Genomic DNA, 24,983 nt, shown 5'->3' on the forward strand with positions numbered 1-24,983 from the left:
TTTACGTAATCCACCCAGTTGACTACTAACGGAAGAAATCAGAAATCCCCAAAACAGTTTTTAAGTGTGATTTTTCTTTGACGGCTGCTAGACCTAAAAACAAAGAAAAACGGGATTCTTATATATCCTTTTATTTTAGGGTTTTTAGGAAATAAATATAATAATATTTTAAACCAAAAATTAAAATTACATTAATTATAATATAATTTCGGTAAACCATATATTTATTTGAATTCATATGCTAACCAAATTCATGTCCTCATTATGCGTACAACAACATTGTACATAATGTGTTGGAAATTTGATTACCGAATTAAATTAATTATAGAATTAATTTAATTCAAGCGACACCTAAAAAAATACCAACTATGGTTTATTCCGTTCATTTCAACTATAGGGTGTGACCCTGTAGGTTCCTATAATGTTAGCAATAATACTAGAACGATTCAAATGTTACAAACAATGAGTGGCATCTAGCAATGCATCATTGCTACCTAAGTCAAAAGAGATCATGATTCGACATAATCTTTTTATGATTAACCTTTTATGTAATAATCCTTAAGTCCTTTATCTCTGGATTGGACACAAGTCGTGGAATAGTCACACTTGCATAGTCCATTCCATGTTCCTTGATATCTTAAGCAGACTACGATATACAAATATGTATGACATCTCATATCAACTTATTTGAGCATGACCATGCATTTCTAGTCGCACTTAATCAAGTGGCTAAAGATATTACTCCCATTATGTAGGAGGGACTTATTCTATATCGACCAACCATATCCCTTTACATCGATTGTGGTATATCCAACATCAGCCTTTATAGAACAACCAGTTACGGTGTACGTTTGACTGTATCAAAATATACTACTCACGATGTTGGGATTATGATGATCTCAAGTCTAAGGATCATATACATATTAATCACTATGAGTAATGTCGTGACAATTACATAATAATCCAAGAAACATACTCATAATGGGTCAGTCCAATATGTTGTTCTCTAACACACATATTCATGCATCGATTCTGACATTCCATATCAATGGCAACTCTTTATCATCAATCAACTACATGTTAGTCTTAATGCATTATCGTTGTCCTATCCAACAATAATACTTTACTAAGGATCTTTTAAGAATAATCATATTATTCTTAGGACATTATTATAAAATAGTTTATTTACAAACACAGAAAAGAAACTGAAATAATAATGGTAACACCTTATATTAATAAACATGATAAATCAAGTATGTTATTACAACCATTTCATGATTGATCTTTGGGCATATTCTAACATTAATTACTATGAGTAATGTTGTGACAATTACATGATAATCCAAGAAACATACTCATAACGGGTCAGTCCAATATGTTGTTCTCTAACACACATATTCATGCATTGATTTTGACATTCCATATCAATGACAACTCTTTATCATCAATCAACTACATGTTAGTCTTAATGCATTATTGTTGTCCTAGCCAACAATAATACTTGACTAAGGACCTTTTAAGAATAATCATATTATTCTCAGGACATTATTGTAAAATAGTTTATTTATACACACAAAAAAGAAACTGAAATAATAATGGTAACGCCTTATATTAATAAACATGATAAATCAAGTATGTTATTACAACCATCTCATGATTGATCTTTAGGCAAACTCTAACAATCTCCCACTAGCACTAAGACCAATCACTTATATATCTAATACTAAGCGACTTAGTGTGGCGATCATGCTTCTGCTGTGTCAGAGGCTTGGTAAGGGGATCAGTAATGTTATCATATATAGGTACTCTGCATATCTCTACATCCCCTCGATCGATAATCTCTCGAATAAGAAGGTAGTGCCTAAGTATATGTTTGGATCGCTGGTGAGATCTAGGTTCTTTAGCTTGTGCAATGGCTCCATTGTTATCACATCGGAGTTCTATAGCATCTGATATGCTAGGCACAACCCCTAGCTCAGTAATGAACTTCTTGATCCAAACTGCTTCCTTTGCTACCTCACTAGCTGCAATATACTCGGCCTCTGTTGTAGAATCGGCTACTGTACTTTGCTTTGAACTTTTCCAGCTCACAGCACCACCATTAAGGCAAAACACAAAACCTGATTGTGATCGAGAATCATCCTTGTCGGTTTGGAAGCTGGCATCAGTGTAACCTTTTACACTTAACTCTTCTTCACCTCCATATATTAGGAACATATCCTTAGTTCTTCTTAAGTACTTAAGGATATTCTTGACTATGGTCCAGTGACCTTCACCGGGATCTACTTGGTACCTGCTCGTCATACTTAAGGCATATGAGACATCTGGACGGGTACATAATATGGCATACATGATAGATCCAATAGCGGAAGCATATGGAAGTTTACTCATGCGTTCTCTCTCTTGTGGAGTTGAAGGACACATTTCCTTCGAGAGTGAAATACCATGTCTCATAGGTAGGAACCCTCTCTTAGATTCTTTTATACTGAACCTTTTCAGTACTTTATCTATGTATGTACTTCGACTTAGACCTAGTATTCGTCTTGATCTATCTCTATAAATCCTCACTCCAAAGATATAAGTGGCTTCGCCCAAGTCCTTCATAGAAAAACAACTTCCTAACCAAGTCTTAATAGACTGGAAGGTAGGTATGTCATTTCCTATGATAAGTATGTCATCCACATACAGTACCAAGAATGTTATAGTGCTCCCATTAACTTTCTTGTAAACACATGGCTCATCTTCATCTTTGATAAAACCAAACTCTTTGATTGCATCGTTAAAACAAAGATTCCAACTTTAAGAAGCTTGCTTTAATCCATAAATGGATCTTTGTAGCTTACATACCTTTCTAGCATCCTTTGGATTGACAAAACCTTCAGGTTGTGTCATGTACACATCCTCTTCAAGTTTCCTGTTAAGAAAAGTTGTTTTGACGTCCATCTGCCAGATTTCATAGTCATGAAATGCAGCTATAGCGAGCAAGATCCTGATGGATTTAAACATAGCTACAGGAGAAAAGGTTTCATCATAGTCAACACCATAAACTTGGCGAAAACCTTTAGTGACTAATCGCCCCTTGTATGTTTGTACATTCCCATCCATGTCAGTTTTCTTTTTGAAAACCCACTTGCACCCTATGGGTTTAACCTCTTCGAGTGGGTCAACCAAAGTCCATACTTGGTTTTCATACGTGGAATCCATCTCAGATCTCATAGCCTTAACCATTTCTCAAAGTCTGGGCTCGTCACTGGTTCTTGATAAGTCCTAGGCTCATCTTGATCTATAAGAAGAACGTCACCATGCATTGTAATGAGAAATCCATATCTCTCAAGTGCTTAGCGTTCTCTTAAAGATCTACGCGGTGGTTGTGTTTTTACAGCAGTTACTCGTTCCTCAATTTCTTGTGGAATTTGCTGTTGTTCTATCTCTGGTTCAGTGGTATTTTGTGATTCTCGAATTTCTTCAAGTTTAATCTTTTTCCCACTTCCTTTTCTAGAAACAAATTCTCTCTCTAGGAAGATATCAGTTCGAGCAACAAGTATTTTGTTCTCAGTGGGATTAAAGAAATAATATCCTTTGGTTTCTTTCGGATCCCCGACAAAAACACACTTTTCAGATTTGGGTTCAAGCTTAGTAGACTTCTGATGTTTAACATAAGCTTCGCAACCCAAAATTTTCATAAAAGACATACTGGGACGTTTCCCAGTCCACATCTCATATGGCGTCTTTTGAACCGATTTAGATGGAACACGATTTATTATGAAAGCAGCTGTCTCAAGTGCATGTCCCTAAAAGGAAGTCGGCAGATTAGTATGACTCATCATAGATCGAACCATGTCTAACAAAGTTTGATTTCTTCTCTCAGAAACTCCATTCCATTGAGGAGTACCAGAAGGAGTAAGTTGTGAGACAATCCCACATTCCTTCAAAAGATCATCAAACTCTAAGCTCAAATACTTTCCACCTCGATCAGATCAAAGTGTCTTGATAGTTTTGCTTAGTTGATTCTGTACTTCATTTTTGAATTCCTTAAACTTTTCAAGGGACTCAGACTTATGGGGCATGAGATAGACATACCCATATCTACTGAAATCATCAGTGAAAGTAATGAAGTAGTGAAATTCACCTCTAGCTTGTGTATTTATTGGCCCACATACATCAGAATGTATTAGGCCTAATAAATCACTAGCTCGTTCACTTTTACCAGTAAAAGGAGATTTAGTCATTTTTCCCAATAAGCAAGATTCACATACTTCAAATTGCTCAAAAACAAATGAATCCAAGAGACCATCTTTATGGAGCTTGGATATGCTTCCTCACTTATATGGCCCAAACGACAATGCCATAGATAAGTTTGATTTGAGTCATTTATTTTCGATCTTTTAGTATTTATGTTGTAAATGGGATTCATTAGATCTAAAATATAGAGGCCATTAATCAATTGTGTCGAACCATAGAAAACATTATTGAGATAAAAGGAATAACAATTATTCTTAATAATTATCTCAAAACCAATTTTGTCTAAATAAGAAATTCAAATAATATTTTTAGTTAAACTGGGCACATAATAACAATCCTCTAAACATAAACCAAGTCCACTAGGCAAAGATAAATTATATGTTCCCACAGCTAATGCAACAAGTTTTGCTCTATTTCCAACTCACAGGTCCACATCTCTTCTAGCCAAAGTCCTACGCCTTTGTAGTCCCTGTATAGAATTACAAATGTGAGAACCACAACCAGTATCTAAAACCTATGAAGTAGTAGTTGATAAATTAATATAAATAACATAAATACCTGAAGCAGACGTTCTGCTTATTTTGGCCTTCTTGACTTCCTCAAGATAGATAGGGCAGTTGCGCTTCCAATGTCCAGTCACACCACAATGAAAGCAATTTCCTTCCTTAGCCACCCCACCTTTAGGTTTCAATGCAGCATTTACTTTTCCAGGCTTGGGCCTACCTTTGCCCTTGGGCTTTGTCTGAACTTTGGCATTTCCCTTGCCCTTGTTATTACAAACCACCAGTATAGGCTTGGGTCCAACCTTTTTCATATTGCCTTCAGCAGTTCGTAACATACTAAGCAACTGTGGCAGAGTTTTGTCAATTTCATTCATATTGAAATTGAGGACAAACTGGCTGTAGCTATCTGGCAACGATTGCAGAATAACATCAGTGGCCAACTCTTGGCTCAATGGAAACCAAACTTAGACAGGCTTTCAATATAGCCAATCATCTTAAGGACATGAGGTCCTACTGGGCTTCCTTCAGCCAGCTTACACTGGAATAGGGCCTTAGAGATATCGAACCTCTCTTGCCGTGCTTGCCTCTGATAAAGTTCTTTCAGGTGCTCAATCATTTCATAAGCAACCATGTCCTCATGTTGCTTCTGAAGCTCAGGATTCATAGTGGCAAGAATAAGACATCCAACGTCTACCATGTCATCGGGATGCTTCTTGTAAGCATCTTTATCAGCCCTCGAGGCATTAGCAGGTGGTTCATTAGGAAGCAGTTGTTTAATGAAATATAATTTCCATTCTTCTTTGAGGACAACCTCAAGTTACGGAACCAGTCAAGAAAATTCAAACCATTCAATTTGTCATTCTCAAGGATCGATCGCAATGAGAGTGTATTAGTGTTTGTAACCATAATATATCTACAACAATAAAATATGCGTGTGTAAATTTACGAAGTTTATATCAATCATTAAAAGGACTTTATTAAATGATGTTCCCACTATTTTATTACAAAATTAATATCCCTCATATATTAGTTTCGGAAAGACTTTCTCGAAAAGTATTTCATGTGGGTTAATGATCTATATTTCACCTCCTCTTAAGTCAGCTTTGGCTTTACTCTCAAGATTATGGTTATCTAGGTAAGCAACACTTGCTAATTACATCATATGTAACTCCTAAAGTTTGGCGAACAACTCTTTTTCTAATCATCTTATGATTTATCCAAGTTACTTGCCTTTAGGTTTCTAATCCTATTAGAATAACCTAGTTAAGTCATTAATCAATTTTAACCAACGAATATCACTTGTTTATTCTTCGCGTTTAATCGAGATAAATACTAGTACTTCGCTTTAGCAGAACCTACATAGTATTGATCGAGGCCTTAATGAGGAAAAAATTGGAAGGCTATATTGACTTAATATTTTAATAGAGGGATTTTGTTAAGGTTGTTCCATCTCACCAATTATGGTTTACTTTAGTCCATTTAGCTATTTAATTGATCTCATCAATTAATGTGGTTCATTATTATCAAAATTTAACATATTTAAAATTTGGCATGCTTTAGACATCCATAGCATCTCATACACGAATAAATAAAGCAATAAATAAATGCAATAGTTATAGCCTATAAACTAAGGTGGTGCAACCCAAGCCAATGGGAGAACCAAAAGGAAACGTAAAGGTGTAAGCCGTTTCACAAGCTATCGATCCACACTAGTTGGCCCATCTTCCTTCTCGTCTTAGCCCACAGCAAGTCTTACAAATTACAATATGCAAAAACTCGTTTTACATACAAGGGCGTAAGATGAGAAGAGAAATTCAAGAGAATAGTAGTAAGGCACGACACGCAGGCCGTATTTATAAAATTACAACCTTTTATCAAATGGGTCATCGGGATATAACTATGCATTTCAAACACCGTGCATGTCAAAAATAGCATGCATAATTCAACATTTTGTTAAGGTGAATTATAACATATCCTTTCAAATTTTATGGCCACCAAGTTTAATTAATAACCCTTGATAACTATGGTCGTAGAAGTAGAATTTGAAACTAATTCGTAGCTTTTGCCTTCTCTCGATTTAAGTCGAATTGTGGCTATCTTGATCTAAATAGATAATTTCATTCAATTAAGTACTTCAAGTATATAATTCAATCCATTACACATTCAAGAAATACCATTACAAAAGGTCCTATACATGTCATTTATAACCTTGGCCAAAATACACAAAAACTACCAAAATGGTTGCTGGATATTGTGATTGATATCTGAAAAGCTTCCAACCGATCGAGCTTCCGATAATCTATAAAACAAAGGCAAGTAACCACATAAGCAACTAGTACTTAGAAAGCTCATATAAACTCAAACATAACTTACCACTTCTTTAGTACAAACTATAGAATAAGCATAATAGTATAACCGAGACTTTAAGCTTAGTAAAAGCCTATACAAGCACCATCAAACTCACAAGTTAGTAGGCTCATCCATGATACATGTGAATTTAACCATAATATAAGTAGATTTCATATACACATTATTTAATTCATCAACCTTTTCATAAGATCATGAACTGTAACACCCCTAGCCCGTATCCATTATCGGGTTAGAGCTATAGAGTGTTACTCGAGCATAACGTCATACAATGTACAATTACTTAACATTAACAATTCATCACATAAATCATAACAACATCAACCAAATTCATACATACAGTCCCTTTTACGAGCCCTCGATGCCTTAAAAAGATAGTAAAAACAAATTGAGACTAAATTGGAAACATATGAAATTTTTCAAAAAAAGTTAAAACTTTTCAAACTACAAGGGTCACACAACCGTGTGGCCAGGCTGTGTGACTCACACGGCCAAGAGACACGCCCATGCCTTGGACTTTATGGGTATTCAAAATAGGGACACACGACCGTGTCCCAGCCCGTGTCCGCACCCGTGTAACACTGACTTGGGTCACACAGACAAGCCACACGCCCATGTGCCAGGTCATGTACCCTTCGAAATAACCCCACACTTATATGTGCTAGGCCATGTAACAGCCTAACTTGCAACCGTTTGAAAGCTACAGGGGACACACGGCCAAGTGACATACACGATTCAGACAAACGCCCGTGTCTCTACCCGTGTGGACGAAAAATAGGTCATTTCTAGGCCCTTTTTCTCACCCAAACTCATATCTTATGCACAAGCCATTTGTACCTAAAATAAAGCATTCATAACACTGAGTTGGGTCACATAGCCATGTCGCAAGTCATGTACCAGACCGTGTAACTTTTTGAGTTGCAACACACGACAATGTGGCAGACTGTGTGCTAGGCCGTGTAACTCACTGACTTAAAACACTAGGAATTTACAAATGATAAACGGCCGTGTCGCCAGGTCGTGTGAAAACTCGTGTCCCAGGCTGTGTGATTCATATTTTGACCTTAAAAACATGTCATTTCAAAGCCAAACACACCTAATAAACCATCCAATTTGTGCACACATTCAAGAGATTAAAACATCATTCAAATACACCTAAACTTACCATTTCAAACATCCTAATTCATCTAACCAATATGTCATTCTAAGGCACCACATTTGTGTCAAAACATCATTGATCAAATCCAAGCAACATAACCACATTTCAAGCATAGAACCTAGTTCTTTTTTCTACCAATTGATATCACATAAAACCATTTACATGCCATCACAAACATACCAAAAAGGATATTATATACAAGTACTTAAAAGTGGTCAAAATGACCTAACTTCGTAAGGCATTAAAATTCATCAAACCAAATAAAAACTTCAAACATATGCTTCAAAACATATGCATACCAAAACATCCATTACACATTCAAGAACTACCATTACAAAAGGTCCTATACATGTCATTTATAACCTTGGCCAAAATACACAAAAACTACCGAAATGGTTGCTGGATAGTGTGATTTATCTCCGAAAAGCTTCCAACTGATCGAGCTTCCAATAATCTATAAAACAAAGGCAAGTAACCATGTAAGCAACTAGTGCTTAAAAAGCTCGTATAAACTCAAACATAACTTACCACTTCTTTAGTACAAACTGTAGAATAAGCATAATAGCATAACCGAGACTTTAAGCTTAGCAAAAGCCTATACAAGCACCATCAAACTCACAAGTTAGTAGGCTCATCCATGATACATGTGAATTCAACCATAATATAAGTAGATTTCATATACACATCATTTAATTCATCAACCTTTTCATAAGATCATGAACCATTTCATTTATATACTTACCATGCCATTCCATTACTTACTCGTTGAACCATCTAGAATTGCATCAGATACTCAGGAATTCTCATACACATAGTGTGCCTTTCCATATAACCATAACATTTCCTTTACAATAGTGCTCATACGAGCTGTGGGTCAGAATGTTAACTACACGTTGCTACTCACATGACCTGTGAAGAATCCACAACAAATAAAGGACCTCAACCATCGGTAGGACATTCAACACTAGCACCCGAAACATGAAATCCCTAATGACATGTCATTCGTATTCTAAAAATTCTTAAGGTTCAAACGGGGTTCCTTATCCATCAATTATTCATAGCACCAATACATATATATTCAAGTTCATTTATATCCAACACAATATAATAGATAGTCAATATAACTAACATTAATACGATTATAATTCATATGAACTTACCTCGATAACTATGGTCGTAGAAGTAGAATTTGAGACTAATTCGTAGTTTTTGCCTTCCCTCGATTTAAGTCGGATTGTGGTTTATCTTGATCTAAATAGATAATTTCATTCAATTAAGTACTTCAAGTATTCAATTCAATCCATAATTCATATTTATATAAAATTATGAAATTACCACTAATACTTTAACTTTTTTACAATTTAGTCCTTAAGCTCATAACTTGAATATTACTCATTTTAACCTAAATCCATATTCACCAAAGCTACAAGGGACCTTGGAACAACCCATAATTACCAATATATCACAATAAAACTCATGAATTTACACTTTCAATAATTTAATCCCTAATTCAAAATTCATCAAAATTTACTTAACAAAACAACTTTGTTTTACAACCAAGATTAATAATCTACCAGCTAACATAAAAAATATTAAAAAATCATGGTGAGTCCCTCAGCCTTTAATAACTTTGCAAATTAACCTCCGGGCTAGCTAGATTAAGCTAATACAAACTCAAAAACATAAAAATCATTAAAAACGGGTTGAACCATACCCTAGAACAAGCTTAGCCGAAACAAGCATTCAACAATGAAGTTTCTCCCCTCTTTACATTCGGCTGAAAAAAATAAAAAGATGATAACATGTTTTTAATTTCTTTTGTTTTAACTTACTTACTAAATTACCATTTTAACCTTGGTTATTAACTTATAAAACAACTATTTCATGTCCATATTTGTCCACCATCAACATATATGGTATAATTATCATCTAAGCCCATTAACTTTCCTTTCCTTAGCTATTTAGCTCTTTTAACTAATAGATACTCACTTTTGTAACCTTTACGATTTAGTCTTTTTTACTTAATTAACCCTTTAAAGTTTAAAATTTCTTAACAAATACGACCTTAAAATAATCCCGTAGACATTAAACAAATATTAAAATAATAACTCACTCATCAAAATTGTGGTCCCAAAACCACTTTTTACGACATCGCTAAAAATGGGCTATTACATGGATATAGCCTAGACTAGTAATTCGTTGTCATTTTGCTTGTATACCTAGCCCTGGCCAGGCTAGTTTATCTATAACATCATTGGTATAGCCCAGATGGGTAATCTGGCTATTTAATCTTTATCTGAATAGCTCATACGAGCATTGTTTGTTTCTAGACTCATGTATTTGAATATTTTTACAAAGACCCATCGGAAGAATAAAATTTAATTTATACGAAACTATTTCAACGAAATTGAGGATTACAAAATTTGATTATTTGTACTGTTAAATGCTACTAACATGAAATTGTTGGACGTGTTGTGATAAGGTTGAAGTTGTTTGCTTTGTGTAATTAACATTTAAGTGAGTATGGTAAGTTATTTGTTAAAATGTGCAAACTTACTAAGTAGGTCACCTACTTACTTTTTTGTTGTTTTCTATAGATTTTGAACTTTTGGAGAGTGTCAATCAGATCGTTGGAGCTCACACAATCATCGTTTATCATCGGTAGATTTTTGAAGTCTTGGTTGGTGGTTATATATGGCATGTAAATAGGATGTTTATTTTGTGAATGTTTGGACATAATTTGTATTTGGTTACTAATTCTTGATTATGTAAAGTAGTGTTTATGAATTGTAACTTTTGGTTGTTTTGGTAATGTGTGATCAAGTCAAGTTAAAATGGTACTTATGTTATTATATGGTATCAAATTGTGATCAAAATGTTGTTATTTGTTGTTGTTTGAATGAATAAAAGGTATGAATCTATTGAGTTTGGATGCATGTATATTTAATAGTTGAAATGTGGTGTCAACGAGAGCACATTGGTTAGGCACATAAGATGTATGTATTTGACATGTTATGACTTGTTTGAAGGTATTTTTTTTGTGCTTAATAAAGGTTGGTTTTAGGATTGGCTTGGTACCTAAGATAGGTGTGAAATTTGCCTTGTTTTAGAAGCAAATGTTGGTGCACACAGCTGTGTGCTGCACATGGTCTCTTCACACGGCTGTGCGGCCTGCGAACATAGCCATGAGACACAACTTCAAATTTAACATGGTCTAACACACAGCCTGTGACACGATCATGTGCAATCATTTCGAACGTTACACGGTCTATCACACGGTTGAGCACATGGCCATGTCCCTGTGCCACACGGTCTGGGTTGTGTCACACAGCCACGTCACACGATCTATCAGTTCTTGATTGTTCCCAAACTGTTTTTAGGGTCTCGTAAGCTCAGTTTAAGGCTCATAAGTGCATCTAGGATATAAATGAAATGTGTATTTGAATGTTTTTATTTAATTCGAATAACAGTTTTTGTTTGATGATAAATTATTTAAATTGTACTATAATACTCTGTAACCCTAATCCGGTGATGGAAACGGGTTAGGGATGTTACATTTGATCTAATAAAATTTTGTTGAATATTCATATTCTTCATAAAACTAAACAAGAAATAACATTAAAAACATTGCAAATATTTATTGAATATATATAACTTATTCTTTACGCAATAAAATAAAACATACTTAAAACAACATAAAAATGCCAAAATAATATCAACTTTTCTAATTATTCTAAAAGAAATCTTCCACATCTAGGTGAGTTATATCATTAAGGCCATGAAAGTCAATTTTAACATCACAGTGAATATCTTCATCTTTTGCCTCCATTTCATCATTTTGAGATATAAAATTTGTCTAAATATTATTTTCCTTCCTTTTAATGGATGCTTGATAAAATTTTAGTAAAGGTTCAGATGTATTCATTCTTGTCCTTCATTTTTATTCTTTTTTTGGTGGTTAGAAGTACCACTGTTATGACCACCATGATAACGGTTACTAGTATGTCATCGGTCACATTCCCCACTACATCCATGACCATGGCCACGACAGTGACCTCTATATTTTCCATTTTCATAATTATTGTGTACTGCTACATTCACTTTAAGGAATAGTGAAGAATCAGTGGGACGAATTCTATGGTTTTCCATAAACAACTCATTATTTTGTTTAGCCACCAAAAGGCATGAAACCAATTCAGAATATTTTTTAAAACTTTTTTTCACGGTATTGTTGCTGTATGAGCACATTAGTAGTATGAAAGGTTGAAAAAGTTTTCTCTAGCAAGTCCTCATCAGCTATGTCTTCTCCACATAATTTTAGTTGAGAACTAATTTTAAAAAGTTTCGAATTGTATTCACTTACAATCTTAAAATCTTGCAGCTATAAGTGCATCCAATCATAACGAGCTTTAGCGAGTATCACCTTTTTTCTGATGGTCAAATTATTCTTTAGATTATTCCACAACTTAATAGGATCGTTCACAGTGAGATTTTTAATCTTTCATGTAGATGTTGACGGATGAAAAACATTGTTTTTGCATTGTCTTAATTAGATGTTTCTTCATCTACTAATATAGTATTCCCTATACCTTTAGCATCTAGGTGAATTCTAGCAGCTAACACCCATAACATGTAATTCTTACTTGAGATGTCTAGGGCCTCAAATTCAAGTTTGGCAAGATTTGACATTATAATCACTAATTTTTTTTAAAAAAATTAGAAAAATAACAAGCATTTTCAATAGTAAAACAATCTAAATATTTATATCAAATTTACGAAAAAATGATATGTGTCAAATATTAGCATAGAGAGGAATAGTCATAATAATAACTTAAAACAAATTGAAATAATTGAAATTTTTTTTAGTAACCTTAAAAATATGTATATATAATTATTATAATATGTATATAAAATTGATTTGTATGCTTTGAATATTTCTCTTTTTTATAGAAATATGATGAACAAATCAAAATAATGATGAAAATACGTATATCGTATATAGTTTAACAGGAGCTTTACAAGCAAGTTATATCAAGTCACAATGAAATAAACTTCACTATGAACTTGTAGAGGCTTATGTTGATAACATATTATAAAACTAAAAGAAGAATATAAAGATTAAGAGAGAAAGAAAGATAAAGAAATGAAAAGAAGATTCAATTTTTATTTAGGATACAATAAGCTTGTACATGCCCTCTATTTATATGGCTTCAAGTATCATAAGTTACAAAGCATTAAGGACAAATATTAATGTACCATATAAATAATTTAGGGGTTATAAGATAATGAATTTAGGGGTTATGAACATTCATTCTTTAAAAGTTACAATAGGATAAATTTGAGGGGCTATGTACATCCATTTATCTTGGACTTGTAACATTATTATCTATGATGTACGAAAAGTGCACAAGTTAATTCCACAGTAATTTAACTGTGAAATTATTAAAATATTCTTAATTTAAAGGATAATTAAACTATTAAAAAGAATATTTTTATCTTTTCATACTTTTATATAATCTTCAAATAAAATAATTTTAAATCATTATTTAAGAATCGAACATCAAACCATCAAATTTATATAATAAAAAACCCTTACTACTACACTAATTATAAAAAAATTTATTCACCTATGTGTGAAAATTTATAGTATTAATAATAATAACTGGAAAGTGTTGTCTCGGGAAGTTAATAACTCTTTTATCCAAGTAGCAAACGTGTAAATTTCCCAAAAATACCTTTCTTTTTAAATTACTGGCTTAAGTTTTTTTTTTTTTGAAGAATTACTGAACTAGGTGGAATTAACGAATACACTTTCAGCAAATTTGCAATAAAACACTTTTAGCTGGAAGCGCTTTCTACCCTAATATCTTATTATTATTATTATTATTGGTGCCGCCTCTTGTGAAAATAAAATTTACAAAATAGATCTTTATATAGACCGCAAGTAGAGCTATCTATGGGCCACTCGGCCCGGTTCGAAGGCCTGCCTGAAAACTAAGAGGGTTTGGATAAAAATATAAGCCTGAAAAATGGGCTTGGGAAAAAAAATAAGTCACGTTTAGAAAATAGACCAAGCCTCGAGTAAGGCTTTTTTGGATCGAGCCCGGCCCGAATATACAAAAAAATTGTTATTTTTTTACTGTTTTCTTAATATTTTTTACTGTTTTGTCGCTATTTTCTTGTTTTTTTTTTCACTATTTTGCTACATGTTCATTGTTATGTTGCTACTATTATGTTGTTATTGTTTGGATATTGTATAACTCTTGTTTTATTGTTAATTTTGTTACTATTTTAGAGACATTTGCTTGTTAAGTTGCACCTATCTTAGTGCTATTTAAGTATACATATTGTTTTTTAATTTATTTTCAATTTTTTGGGAAACATTTATTTTAATGTTTTTTCTATTTTTGATATATTATATTTTTTAAAAAATATATATAAAAAAATTAATATGGGCTAGTCGAGGGCCCGGCCTGAGTTTTAGCATTTTTATTTAGGTCGGGCTTGGACAAAATTTTAGACCCATTTTTTGACTCATGCATGCAAACGGGCCTAAAATTTTGGTTGGGCTCGACCCATGGACACTTTTAACCCCAAGCCTCATTTCTCTTGTTTTCTTAAGCGATGTGAGATATGGATCTATATAGACTCGTAAGCCATTTGCAATTTGTTCCACAATATGAGATTGCTTACTTTTTTTAACTAACAACGTAAAATTAAATGCTACACTTAATTCTTTTAAATTAAAGACAAAACTTTGTACAATATTAAACTCTAATAAAATATATTTTGTTATCTTTAAATGCTAATTTTTTAGATGGTTTAGATTATAATTTGAGGAGGTTGGTCATTAGACAACTAATTATTATCTTTAAATTATTTTTGGGGTAATTCGGGTAAATAATTCATGTTATTTATTTTATAATTTTTTATTTTTTTATTTTTTATCATGAAATTTTATACATTCGTACTGTATTTGTGTTATTTTTCATTTTATAATTATGTATTAATTTATATTTAAAAATATTATTTACACTTGCAAAATTTTATCTTTTTACAAATAAGAAAAAAATAAAAATATTCTCATAATTTTTTTTTTGTAAATATGTAAAATCATTTAAGTAATTTTCTTGATTGATTTAGTCTCAACTCGACACTAAATTTACATTATTCTTTTATTTTATTTTTTATAGGAAGAGAGGTAGAATTGCTTCATGTTTGAATCTAAAATTATGTGTTAATAGAAGACTAAATAATAATACAAATTATTTGTCACCGAATTATTTATTGACTAATGTATTTTTTACTATAGAGAAATGTAAAAATAAACATATCGGGTTAATACAATAATATCTATAATTACTGACAAAATAATATTTATATTTAACATATTCAAAAATAAAAACTAAAATATCCATCACTATATTATCTCTATTAATTTTTGCACTTTAATATCTATATATATATTATTATTATGTGTTACTATATGTGTAAGTTTGTCTTCCTTTTTTTTTATTGAACCTTTTTTACAACTATAATATTTGTATAAGAGTTTATAATATTTTATTTTGTTAGAGTTTAATAGTTTTTCTTTAATTTTTAAAAATTAAATATAGTCTTTAATTTTATGTTATTAGTCAAAAGAGTAAGTAATCATCAAATTGCAAATGAATTATGAGTCCATATAAATTTATATCCCACGTCGCTTATGAAAACAAAAGAAATGAAATTTTGGATCAATGTAAAAATTCTTTTTGTAATATTTATTTTCACAAGAGCTGATACCAAACAAATAAAAAAATATTGAGGACAACAAGGCTTTTAGTTAGAAGTATTTTTATAACTTCATTAAAAATGCTTCCAAAAAGTGTTTTCATTCTTTCAGTTTATACCCGTAACTTTTAGAAAATATAGCTGAATGCAATAATTGTTTTAAGAAAACTACAATTTTGAAAAATTTACTCCCCACGAACACATATAAATGCCATGGAGCTAAATTTATTATATCATTAACAATACAAATAGGAACTAGTTTAAAAGTCAAACAGTTAGTATTTTAAAGACTTGAGCGGCTCAACCTTCTGTACGATTTTTAAAACATTGGTTATTATATTTCTGTTATCTGCTTTATCATCTTGTGTTTCGATAACCAAAAAAAAAAAAAAAGGCAAGGTATAAACAAATTAAAAGAGAGGAAATGAAAAATGAAACGCGTCGTTTGAGAACAGTTAAAACCGCGCATATAATGGAAAACGACCAAAGCCCAATCAGAGCCTCTCGCTTGGGATTCTCTTCTTTCCCAACCTTTCCTTCTCTATCAGATAAGGTAATCCCTTCTCAGTTCCCCGCCATGGCGGAAGCTTCTAGAATCTTCCATTCAACACTCTTTCCAACACTCTCTCTACAACTCAGCAAGCCATGTTACAATTCTCACGTTTACCCTTCACTCTCTCTCAAGAAAGCACCACGCCCAGTTCAATGCTCAGTTTCCACAAGCGAAACCAAATCGACGTCGTCGAATGCGACCCAGGAAGTGCCTTGGGGCTGCGACATTGATTCCTTGGAGAACGCAGAGGCGCTTCAGAAATGGCTTTCGAATTCAGGGTTGCCTCCCCAGAAGATGGCCATAGACAAAGTGGCAGTAGGGGAGAGAGGATTGGTTGCTTTGAAGAACATCAGGAAGGGTGAGAAGCTTCTCTTTGTGCCTCCCTCGCTTTTCATCACTGCAGATTCAGTAAGATATCAGCACCAATTTTTTTAATTTCCCTAACCATCTTTTCTTAGCAAAAAGAATTTGGGTTTAGGGTATTATATCCTTTCATGGGTCCAAAAGTTCCTTTCTGAAATATTTCTGTTTAAGTGGTTTGAAGTTCATAGTTCTTAATTTAGTTTCCAAGTGTTGCTGTGATTGTTGTGTGGCAGGAGTGGAGTTCCCCTGAGGCTGGTCTAGTATTAAAACAGTATTCCGTTCCAGATTGGCCCTTGTTAGCAACCTATCTTATTAGTGAAGCAAGTGCCCAAAAATCTTCAAGGTGGTGCAATTATATTTCAGCCCTTCCTCGGCAACCCTATTCTCTTTTATACTGGTGAGTTTATCTTAATTCAGTACTTCTTTCACATGGGAAGAGCTCTTAAAAAGAGTTTTTATCTTGCTACAGTAAAAGGGTCTACTCTCAGATTTTCTCTCTACAGCCTCTCTGTATTGTTTCAGGACACGTGCAGAGCTAGACAGGTATCTTGAAGCATCTCAGATAAGGCAGCGGGCTATCGAAAGAGTTACTGATGTTATCGGAACGTATGTCTCCTTACTGTTACTCTTATTGGTCTCTGCTTTTCTATTTCTGCTGACATATCCCGAGTATACAGAGTTCCAATTTGCTCCTAACCATTTGATCTCATGTTTCATGTAGATACAATGATTTAAGACTTAGGATATTTTCCAAGTATCCTGATATATTCCCGGAAGAGGTACTTACTCTATAGTCAACAACTACTTTTCCGCTATGTTAGTGTACTTTTAAACATTCATCTGCTGATGCCGCCGCTCTATGAACATCTTTATGTGTAGATGATAGCAGGTCTTTAAGTTCAATCACAAGCAAATATCACTTTCTTATCCGAGCTTTTATACTTGAGCAAAATTAGTAGGGTAATTAAGTTTGTTTGTATAAATATTGTATTACGAACTTTTCTTTGCAAGTATCCTGCATTCTTTAAATTAAGGTTTTAGATTGAGAAGAGACGTTGGATTCAACCCCAATGCATTGAATCTGAATTTCAAGGACTCTGCTTATTTCTTGTGGTTCATGAAAGAGCCCTCTTTTTATTTTTGACTATAAATCTGCAGGTATTCAATATGGAGACATTCAGATGGTCCTTTGGCATTCTTTTCTCACGATTGGTAAGTAAGCTTATTTAGAAATGGATGTTTACGTAATCAGCTCTGTGTTTGCAATTCGAAACATGGCAAGTGATTTATCAAAGTAAGCAAATTCATAATTTTATGTTTTCTTATCGCTCTCTACTTTTATAAATTATAGACCTGGTTACTTGGGAAATGGTTACACATGCAAGAAGCACTATTAAAATGATTGAGAAGCCTAGATTCTTTCTTTTTCTTTTTTTAAAGAATAAGTATGTGAAATTATATATCTCTGCCACAAAAATTAATCTCAGAGGGAAATAAATCGCAATGTTTTTCAAGCTTCCTTTTAAACCACTTATATATGCAACTTCATTTACAAAATTCTTCATAATAAATGTCCTGTAAGGTTTAGAGAAAAGGTATATGGATGGTTGTTTTAGAAGGACGGAAAAGCTAAGAACTTAAATTCTATTTTTCTGTTATAACTCAGGTAAGGCTACCTTCAATGGATGGAAAAGTTGCCTTGGTTCCTTGGGCAGATATGCTCAATCACAGCTGTGAGGTATAGAAAGATCTTTCTCAGTTAAGTATGCATATGAAATATGTAATTAATCCAAGTACCTTGTTTTTCTCTGGTTAAGGTGGAAACGTTTTTGGATTACGACAAATCATCACAAGGTGTTGTCTTTACAACAGATCGAGCGTATCAGCCTGGTGAGCAGGTACATGAGATTCTCGCATAAAATATACTTTTTTTCACAGGGGGAAAAAAGGCTTGCATATATATATTCCAGCTACCTATGAGCATACATGCTCGTGGTGGTTTGCAAGCAAGCACACTACATATATCCTATATTCCTCCATATTTAGACACTTCTCACTAACACTATATTTGCTTGATATATATTAGAACCTTAGGAGTAACATTTTATGTAATTTATTCTTAATGATCATAGATTTCCAGTGGTAACCTGTTGTATGCATGTGCAGCTTCAAAGTTTGGAGTTTGGATCAATAATGTCATGCTAGTTGACAAAGTTTCAAATGTCTAAAGATGGGTTACATAATTTTATGCAGGTTTTCATATCATACGGAAAAAAATCTAATGGAGAGCTGTTGTTATCTTATGGATTTGTTCCAAAGGAGGGCGCTAATCCTAGTGATTCAGTAGAGCTACCTCTATCCCTTAAAAAATCTGATAAATGCTATAAGGAGAAGTTGGAAGCTCTGAGGAAGCATGGATTATCTACGTAAGCTGGATAAATATTTTTCCAGGATTATTAGATTTGATTCATTGAGGACTTAATTTGAAGTTATTCTGATTCTTATCTATGTAGTTAAACATATTGGAAATCATATCTTTATCTTCTGAAAAAGCTTAAATTCAATTCTGCAACATTATGTACGATTTATTTCATTGTTTATATAACTTACTCTTACATTTTAATTTCTTATTCTTAAAATCTTAACCTTTTTGGCAGTTCTCAGTGTTATCCCATACAAATCACTGGTTGGCCATTGGAGTTAATGGCATATGCTTACTTGGCAGTCAGTCCCCCAAGCATGAGCAAGCAGTTTGATGAGGTTTGAGAACTCTACCATCTAATTTACAGAGTTTAAAGAAGTTCCATTACTGAATTCGTTGGCCTTTGCTTCTCTAGATCGCCGCTGCAGCATCAAATAAATCTACTATCAAAAAGGACTTAAGATACCCTGATATTGAAGAAAAAGCACTGCAATTTATTCTCGATAGTTGTGAATCAAGCATATCAAAGTACTCCAAGTTTTTGCAAGTGAGGAAACAATCTTTTTTATGACCTAAAAAACTATTCATGAATTGGAACTACCTCAACCGCAGAAAATTTTTTATTCTAAAGGACTGAGTTCAACCTGAGCTTCATATACCTTTAAGTCAGTAAGTCGTACTTATTATTATTATTTTTCTTTCTATAGGCAAGTGGCTCTATGGATTTGGATGTGACAACTCCAAAGCAGTTGAATCGAAGAGTGTTTCTGAAACAGCTAGCAGTAGATTTATGTACAAGTGAGCAGAGAATACTATTTCGCGCTCAATATGTAAGACTACACTTTCTTCGCTTTTTCATATTTCTATTTAAGGTTTTAAATCCATCACTGTTGATGTGTGTTTCACAACTGATCACTTATATCCTCTGGTTTGAACTTTAAACTCCCTCAATGTATGCTAAGTTTTCAGTTTGTAATCTGCTTAGGCTGAGTGTTTTTCCCTAGCTACTGACCGAAGTTGTCCATTTTTGGTTGCTTGAAAATTAAATGCCTTATATTCTGTCATCGAATCCAATCAATTATTTTCACTATGCCAAGGATTCATCGGTGTGTGCTGCATGTTCTAGGTTGCCATGCATGCATGCGCTACTTTGGAATAAATGCTTACATGCAACTTCCTGATCGGCCTAATTCTTTTGCTTCATTCTGCTTGTGTGATGGTTTCAGATACTGAGGACGAGATTGAGGGATATGAGGAGTGGTGAACTGAGAGCTTTAAGAATCTTCGATGGATTGCGAAACATTTTCAAATAAAGATTTTCTTCATGTATTCTGTTCTTGGTGTTTATATCTGGGGAAGTTCTTTCACGATCCAAGCGTCAATCCTATGGAATTCAACTGAGCCTAGGTAACTTGCACGAAAGTGTTTCATGTCCCAATGTAACATTCTGACAATGTATTCATAGAAATTTATCCAAAAAGCAAAGACATGAATCCCAAGAAAGGAACAAAACACGTCCGTTTTATCAGAACATTTTCCTTGTTTTGTTGCAAGGGAATGTACTAGTCTCATGGTTCAGCAGAGAATTCTATTTAGTGACATACTAAATCAGTTCATCCTTGTTTCTTTCAATAAAATTATTTTCAAAACTCGAACTTAAATTCTTTTATGAAAGTACAATTTATTTTACCACTACGTACTTAACATAATAAGATATTGTCACATTTTTTACTTCAATTAACAAACAAAACCTGAGGGTTTATTTAATTCCAATAAAGTAGGAATATTGTAGTTATTTGATGGGGAATGGAATGAATGAGCAATAGTTATATTATTTTGTTGGATAAAATGATTTAAGTTATATATTAAAATGATAGCTTTTACCTTTGGTAAAAATAATATTTATTTACTATTAATCTTATAATTTTAATAAATTATATTTATTAAGATATAAATTTACTATCATAAAATATGTTAAAAGTTCTTTTTAAAATTTAATGGTGTAAAAGGCCCTTGAATTTTTTTTAAAAATCAATTAAGTTCCTACGACTTTTTTGCACTCAATTGAACCTCTGAATTAGCAAAACTGGTCAAATAGGTCTTTTGACCAATGTTGACCGTTACAACGTTGATATGGCCATTAATCGTGCTGATGTGGCGCTCCATTTCAACAACAATTACTACCACATCAACTGCATACCAGTAAAAAAAACAATTTTCTTTTAGAAATTAAAAAATTAAAAGGAATATTTAATTTTTTTACTGGATTGAACTGGACATATGGTTGTATAGGTTCATTCATTTCAAAGCTTAAATTTTTTAAAAATTTTAAAAAATATATTTTTTAAAAAAATTATTAAATTTTATAAAAATATTAAATAAATTTCAAAATTTTCAAAAAAAATTAAAAGTTAATAAAAAATGTCACACCTGGTTTTCATTAAGATCTCGATGTTAAAGTAGAGCTGGGAGTTAATTGAAAGAGATAATAAGTTCGATGGACTCTATTGAAAAGTCTTGGAATTTTTGTGACTGGTTGGTAATAGTTGGGTCTCACTTCTGGTTTAATTAAGTTGGAACCGGCTAGTTCCTCAATGGTAGGCAGAATGATTATCGATGGATGGCTATTTGGGGCTTTAGTAACTGTGCATGAAAGGTTACATATATGAGCGAGAAGAGTTATTTTGCATGCAAAATACTCCTCATTTATGTTTCATTTTCTTCTATTCTACATCATCTTCATTGGTTGTTCTGGAGAAAGAAAAATTGAGGACAACTTTGTATAGGGTAGTGATCGTGAGGATTGAGTCTAGAAAGTAGAGAATCCGGTGAGCTGGTAAGATTCTTAATCTCTATGTATTCGTGAAATTGAGGGAACAAAAAAGAGAAGGATTTCTAAAATCTTTGAAAAGCTTCTGCATGATAATGGATCCTGGGGTTTAAGTTTTGAATACCTTCGATTTAATTGGTGTATGGGTTGCCATGCTTAGTTGTCAGGACGAATGAGGCTCTGACATTTGGAAGAGCTAAGTTGGAGAGGACGAATGATAGTAGGTGAGCTTCTATATTCAACTGTTTGAGTGTTGCTTTAGGTTGTTCTGGTTGTTATGTTGTTTGTTTGTTTTACACTGAGTTTAGTTAAGTCTGTTGACTACATATATGATCATTGCTAACTAAAAAGGTTATGCTTGCATATGGTTGTGCGATTGTATGATTGTTGCAATATGTTCTCTGAATGTATGACATGGTTGTGTATCTATGAATTGTTATATGGCGTACTCCATGCTATGTTAGTGAATGTGATGATATGCATGATATTCATGTTTATAAAATGCGAAGTGCAGAGGGAAGTATTGGAAGGTTAGTTGAAGATAGGAAAAATTGGCATATTGGAGGAATTGACGGGTTGAAAAGGGATTTGAGGGAGTTTAGCGGCATCGTGGAATGGTTATCTACTAGTTCTACAGAGCGACACCGTGAGAATGGTTATCTATTGGCTCTACGAAGCGACACCATGAGAATGGTTAACTACTGGCTCTATGGAGTGACACTATGAGAATTATTATCTATTGGCTCTACGGAGCGACACCATGAAAATAGTCTACAGGTTCTATGGAGTGACACCTTGAAAGAGGTTCACTAGCTTTTTGGATTCAAAATACCTTGGTGTTGTTGGAGAAAAACGGTTTTGGAAAATGCAACGAAAAATAAATTTAGGGAAAACAAAGTTTTAATTTTTTTTCCAAAACAAGGTCTTGAGTGTGATATCTAAAGTAATAAACACTTAATCAAAATTGTACCTTTTTTATTCGTCTAGGATGAGCGCTTCGATCGAGTAGTCTTCTCTGCTATCCTCAAGCTCACGTCTGTAGAGTGTGGGCTCGATTCGAATTAGAAATTTTTTTACAAAATTACCAGTGGGGTAATTTCACAATTTCTCTAAACTTTTGTGTTAAGTTGTAAATCAGAAAAATATCTTTAAAAATTTTCTAAAATAATCTCTTTAGAGAATTTTCTCTATACAACTTTCTCTTACAAGTGTGTGTAAAATAATGGCCCAATGCTCTCTTTATATAGGGAGAGTTTAGAGAGTTCAACTATGATTAAACTTAATCACTTTAATTTTAAATTAATATAATATTTATTAAATTTAATATTAAATCTTATTAAAATAATAGAATACTTATCTACAAGATAAACATTAAATTTAATTTAATATTAAGATAATCACTTTAATATTAAACTAATAAAATATTATTAAGAAAAGTATGAAACTAAATTTAATATTAAACTATTGAAATAATATTATTTTTAGAATAGTTAATTTGAAATCAAATTCTCTAGTAGAGTCCCGGTGTAACTTTTCAACTACTCAACCACCAAAAACCAATTGTCGCCGGCCACCAAGACACCACTATCGCAATCGCCAAATTCAGTGATGTAGGTGCGACACCTTTATGGCACCCCGAGCCTGTTTGATTACTACCGGTTCAATCTGGGTCAGTGACAACCCGACTGGTCCGGTCTAGCCACTGGTTGGACTGTCGACTCAATTTCACATACCAGGCCCGATGAGACAAATTTTTGGGTCTTGGTCTCGATTTTGGACTCTCATGCCCAATTTACAATCTTAGGTCCAATTTTAAAAATCAATTACCCATTGGGGCCAATTATCTGACTTGAAAATTAATTACCAAAAATATCATATTAATTTTAATTATTTTGATTAATTTAATTTTACTTGATCAAAATTAATTTTTCAAGAAAATTCTTTAATCAAATTCTCTAGTTGAACAATTCTCACGACCACCTAATTTAATTCCACATCGAATAAATCGACTCAATTACATTATTTCCAAAGTCATAGAATTTTTTTCTAATTCAAATACAGTCTAATTGAGCTTTTGTTAAGCTAGCAGAGGGACCAATCAGACATATACAATTAGGCTATAGTAATTACAATTATGTCTAGAAGTATCGTTCTGATAATTCGCAATTACTTAATCATGGAGTCAGTTCACGAGAAGTACTATGATTGAAAACTCCTTATTGTATACTCTTTATGAAAACAATTCATCCAACTATTTTTTCCAATGACCTCGTCATGTGTGTGTTACCCTCGTATGATATCCTTGATTCCTTTGAGTTAAATCATTTCACTCAATACAATCCTATTTTATCTCACTGTCACTATTGTGTCTTTTTAATGATTAATATGATCACTGTCAACAAATGTCTGTGATGAATTGCTTGTTCAAGAACAAGCAACCCGTGGTCACGTTTCATATTTATCAATCCACACAATGCCAATAAGAGGATATCATTTAACTCTTTAATTGAGCTATGAATTCCACTGTTGCTAGTAAAGCCATGCCATACACAAGTCATGTACCCAACATATCGGTTATGGGCTCGATTATCTTTAGAGCATAAGCCTCCACTTATATCAAAGCACATGAGTTGCATACGCATAGTCAGTGACTAAATCAGGATTTAGGTAAATCACACCATGAACGTCACAAGTGAATTAATTCACAAATGGATTCAGAATTAATTCATCTTGGGTCCAGTCTAATGTATCATTCTACCAATGAATACATC

General features: G+C 33.0%; 1 protein-coding gene across 1 annotated transcript; it reads left to right on the top strand.

Moving 5' to 3' along the window:
• Positions 1–16,413: 16,413 nt before the first annotated feature.
• On the top strand, positions 16,414–21,037 carry LOC107955306 (ribulose-1,5 bisphosphate carboxylase/oxygenase large subunit N-methyltransferase, chloroplastic). Its single transcript, XM_016891043.2, has 12 exons — positions 16,414–17,005; positions 17,194–17,357; positions 17,483–17,566; positions 17,682–17,739; positions 18,119–18,172; positions 18,627–18,698; positions 18,778–18,858; positions 19,214–19,386; positions 19,618–19,720; positions 19,798–19,929; positions 20,090–20,212; positions 20,609–21,037. The coding sequence occupies exons 1-12, from the start codon at positions 16,469–16,471 to the stop codon at positions 20,693–20,695; spliced, it is 1,668 nt and encodes a 555-aa protein (XP_016746532.2). The 5' UTR covers positions 16,414–16,468; the 3' UTR covers positions 20,696–21,037.
• The last annotated feature ends 3,946 nt before the right edge of the window (positions 21,038–24,983 follow it).

The sequence above is a fragment of the Gossypium hirsutum genome, chromosome D07, assembly GCF_007990345.1.
Source record: "Gossypium hirsutum isolate 1008001.06 chromosome D07, Gossypium_hirsutum_v2.1, whole genome shotgun sequence".
NCBI classification, from domain to species: Eukaryota; Viridiplantae; Streptophyta; class Magnoliopsida; order Malvales; family Malvaceae; genus Gossypium; species Gossypium hirsutum.

Excerpts from the sequence above, each read along its gene's own strand:
- LOC107955306 (XM_016891043.2), top strand. The coding sequence starts at position 16,469 with ATGAAAAATGAAACGCGTCGTTTGAGAACAGTTAAAACCGCGCATATA. Across the intron at positions 18,173-18,626 it reads GCATTCTTTTCTCACGATTG|GTAAGGCTACCTTCAATGGA; the intron begins GTAAGTAAGCTT and ends GTTATAACTCAG. Across the intron at positions 20,213-20,608 it reads TACTATTTCGCGCTCAATAT|ATACTGAGGACGAGATTGAG; the intron begins GTAAGACTACAC and ends TGATGGTTTCAG.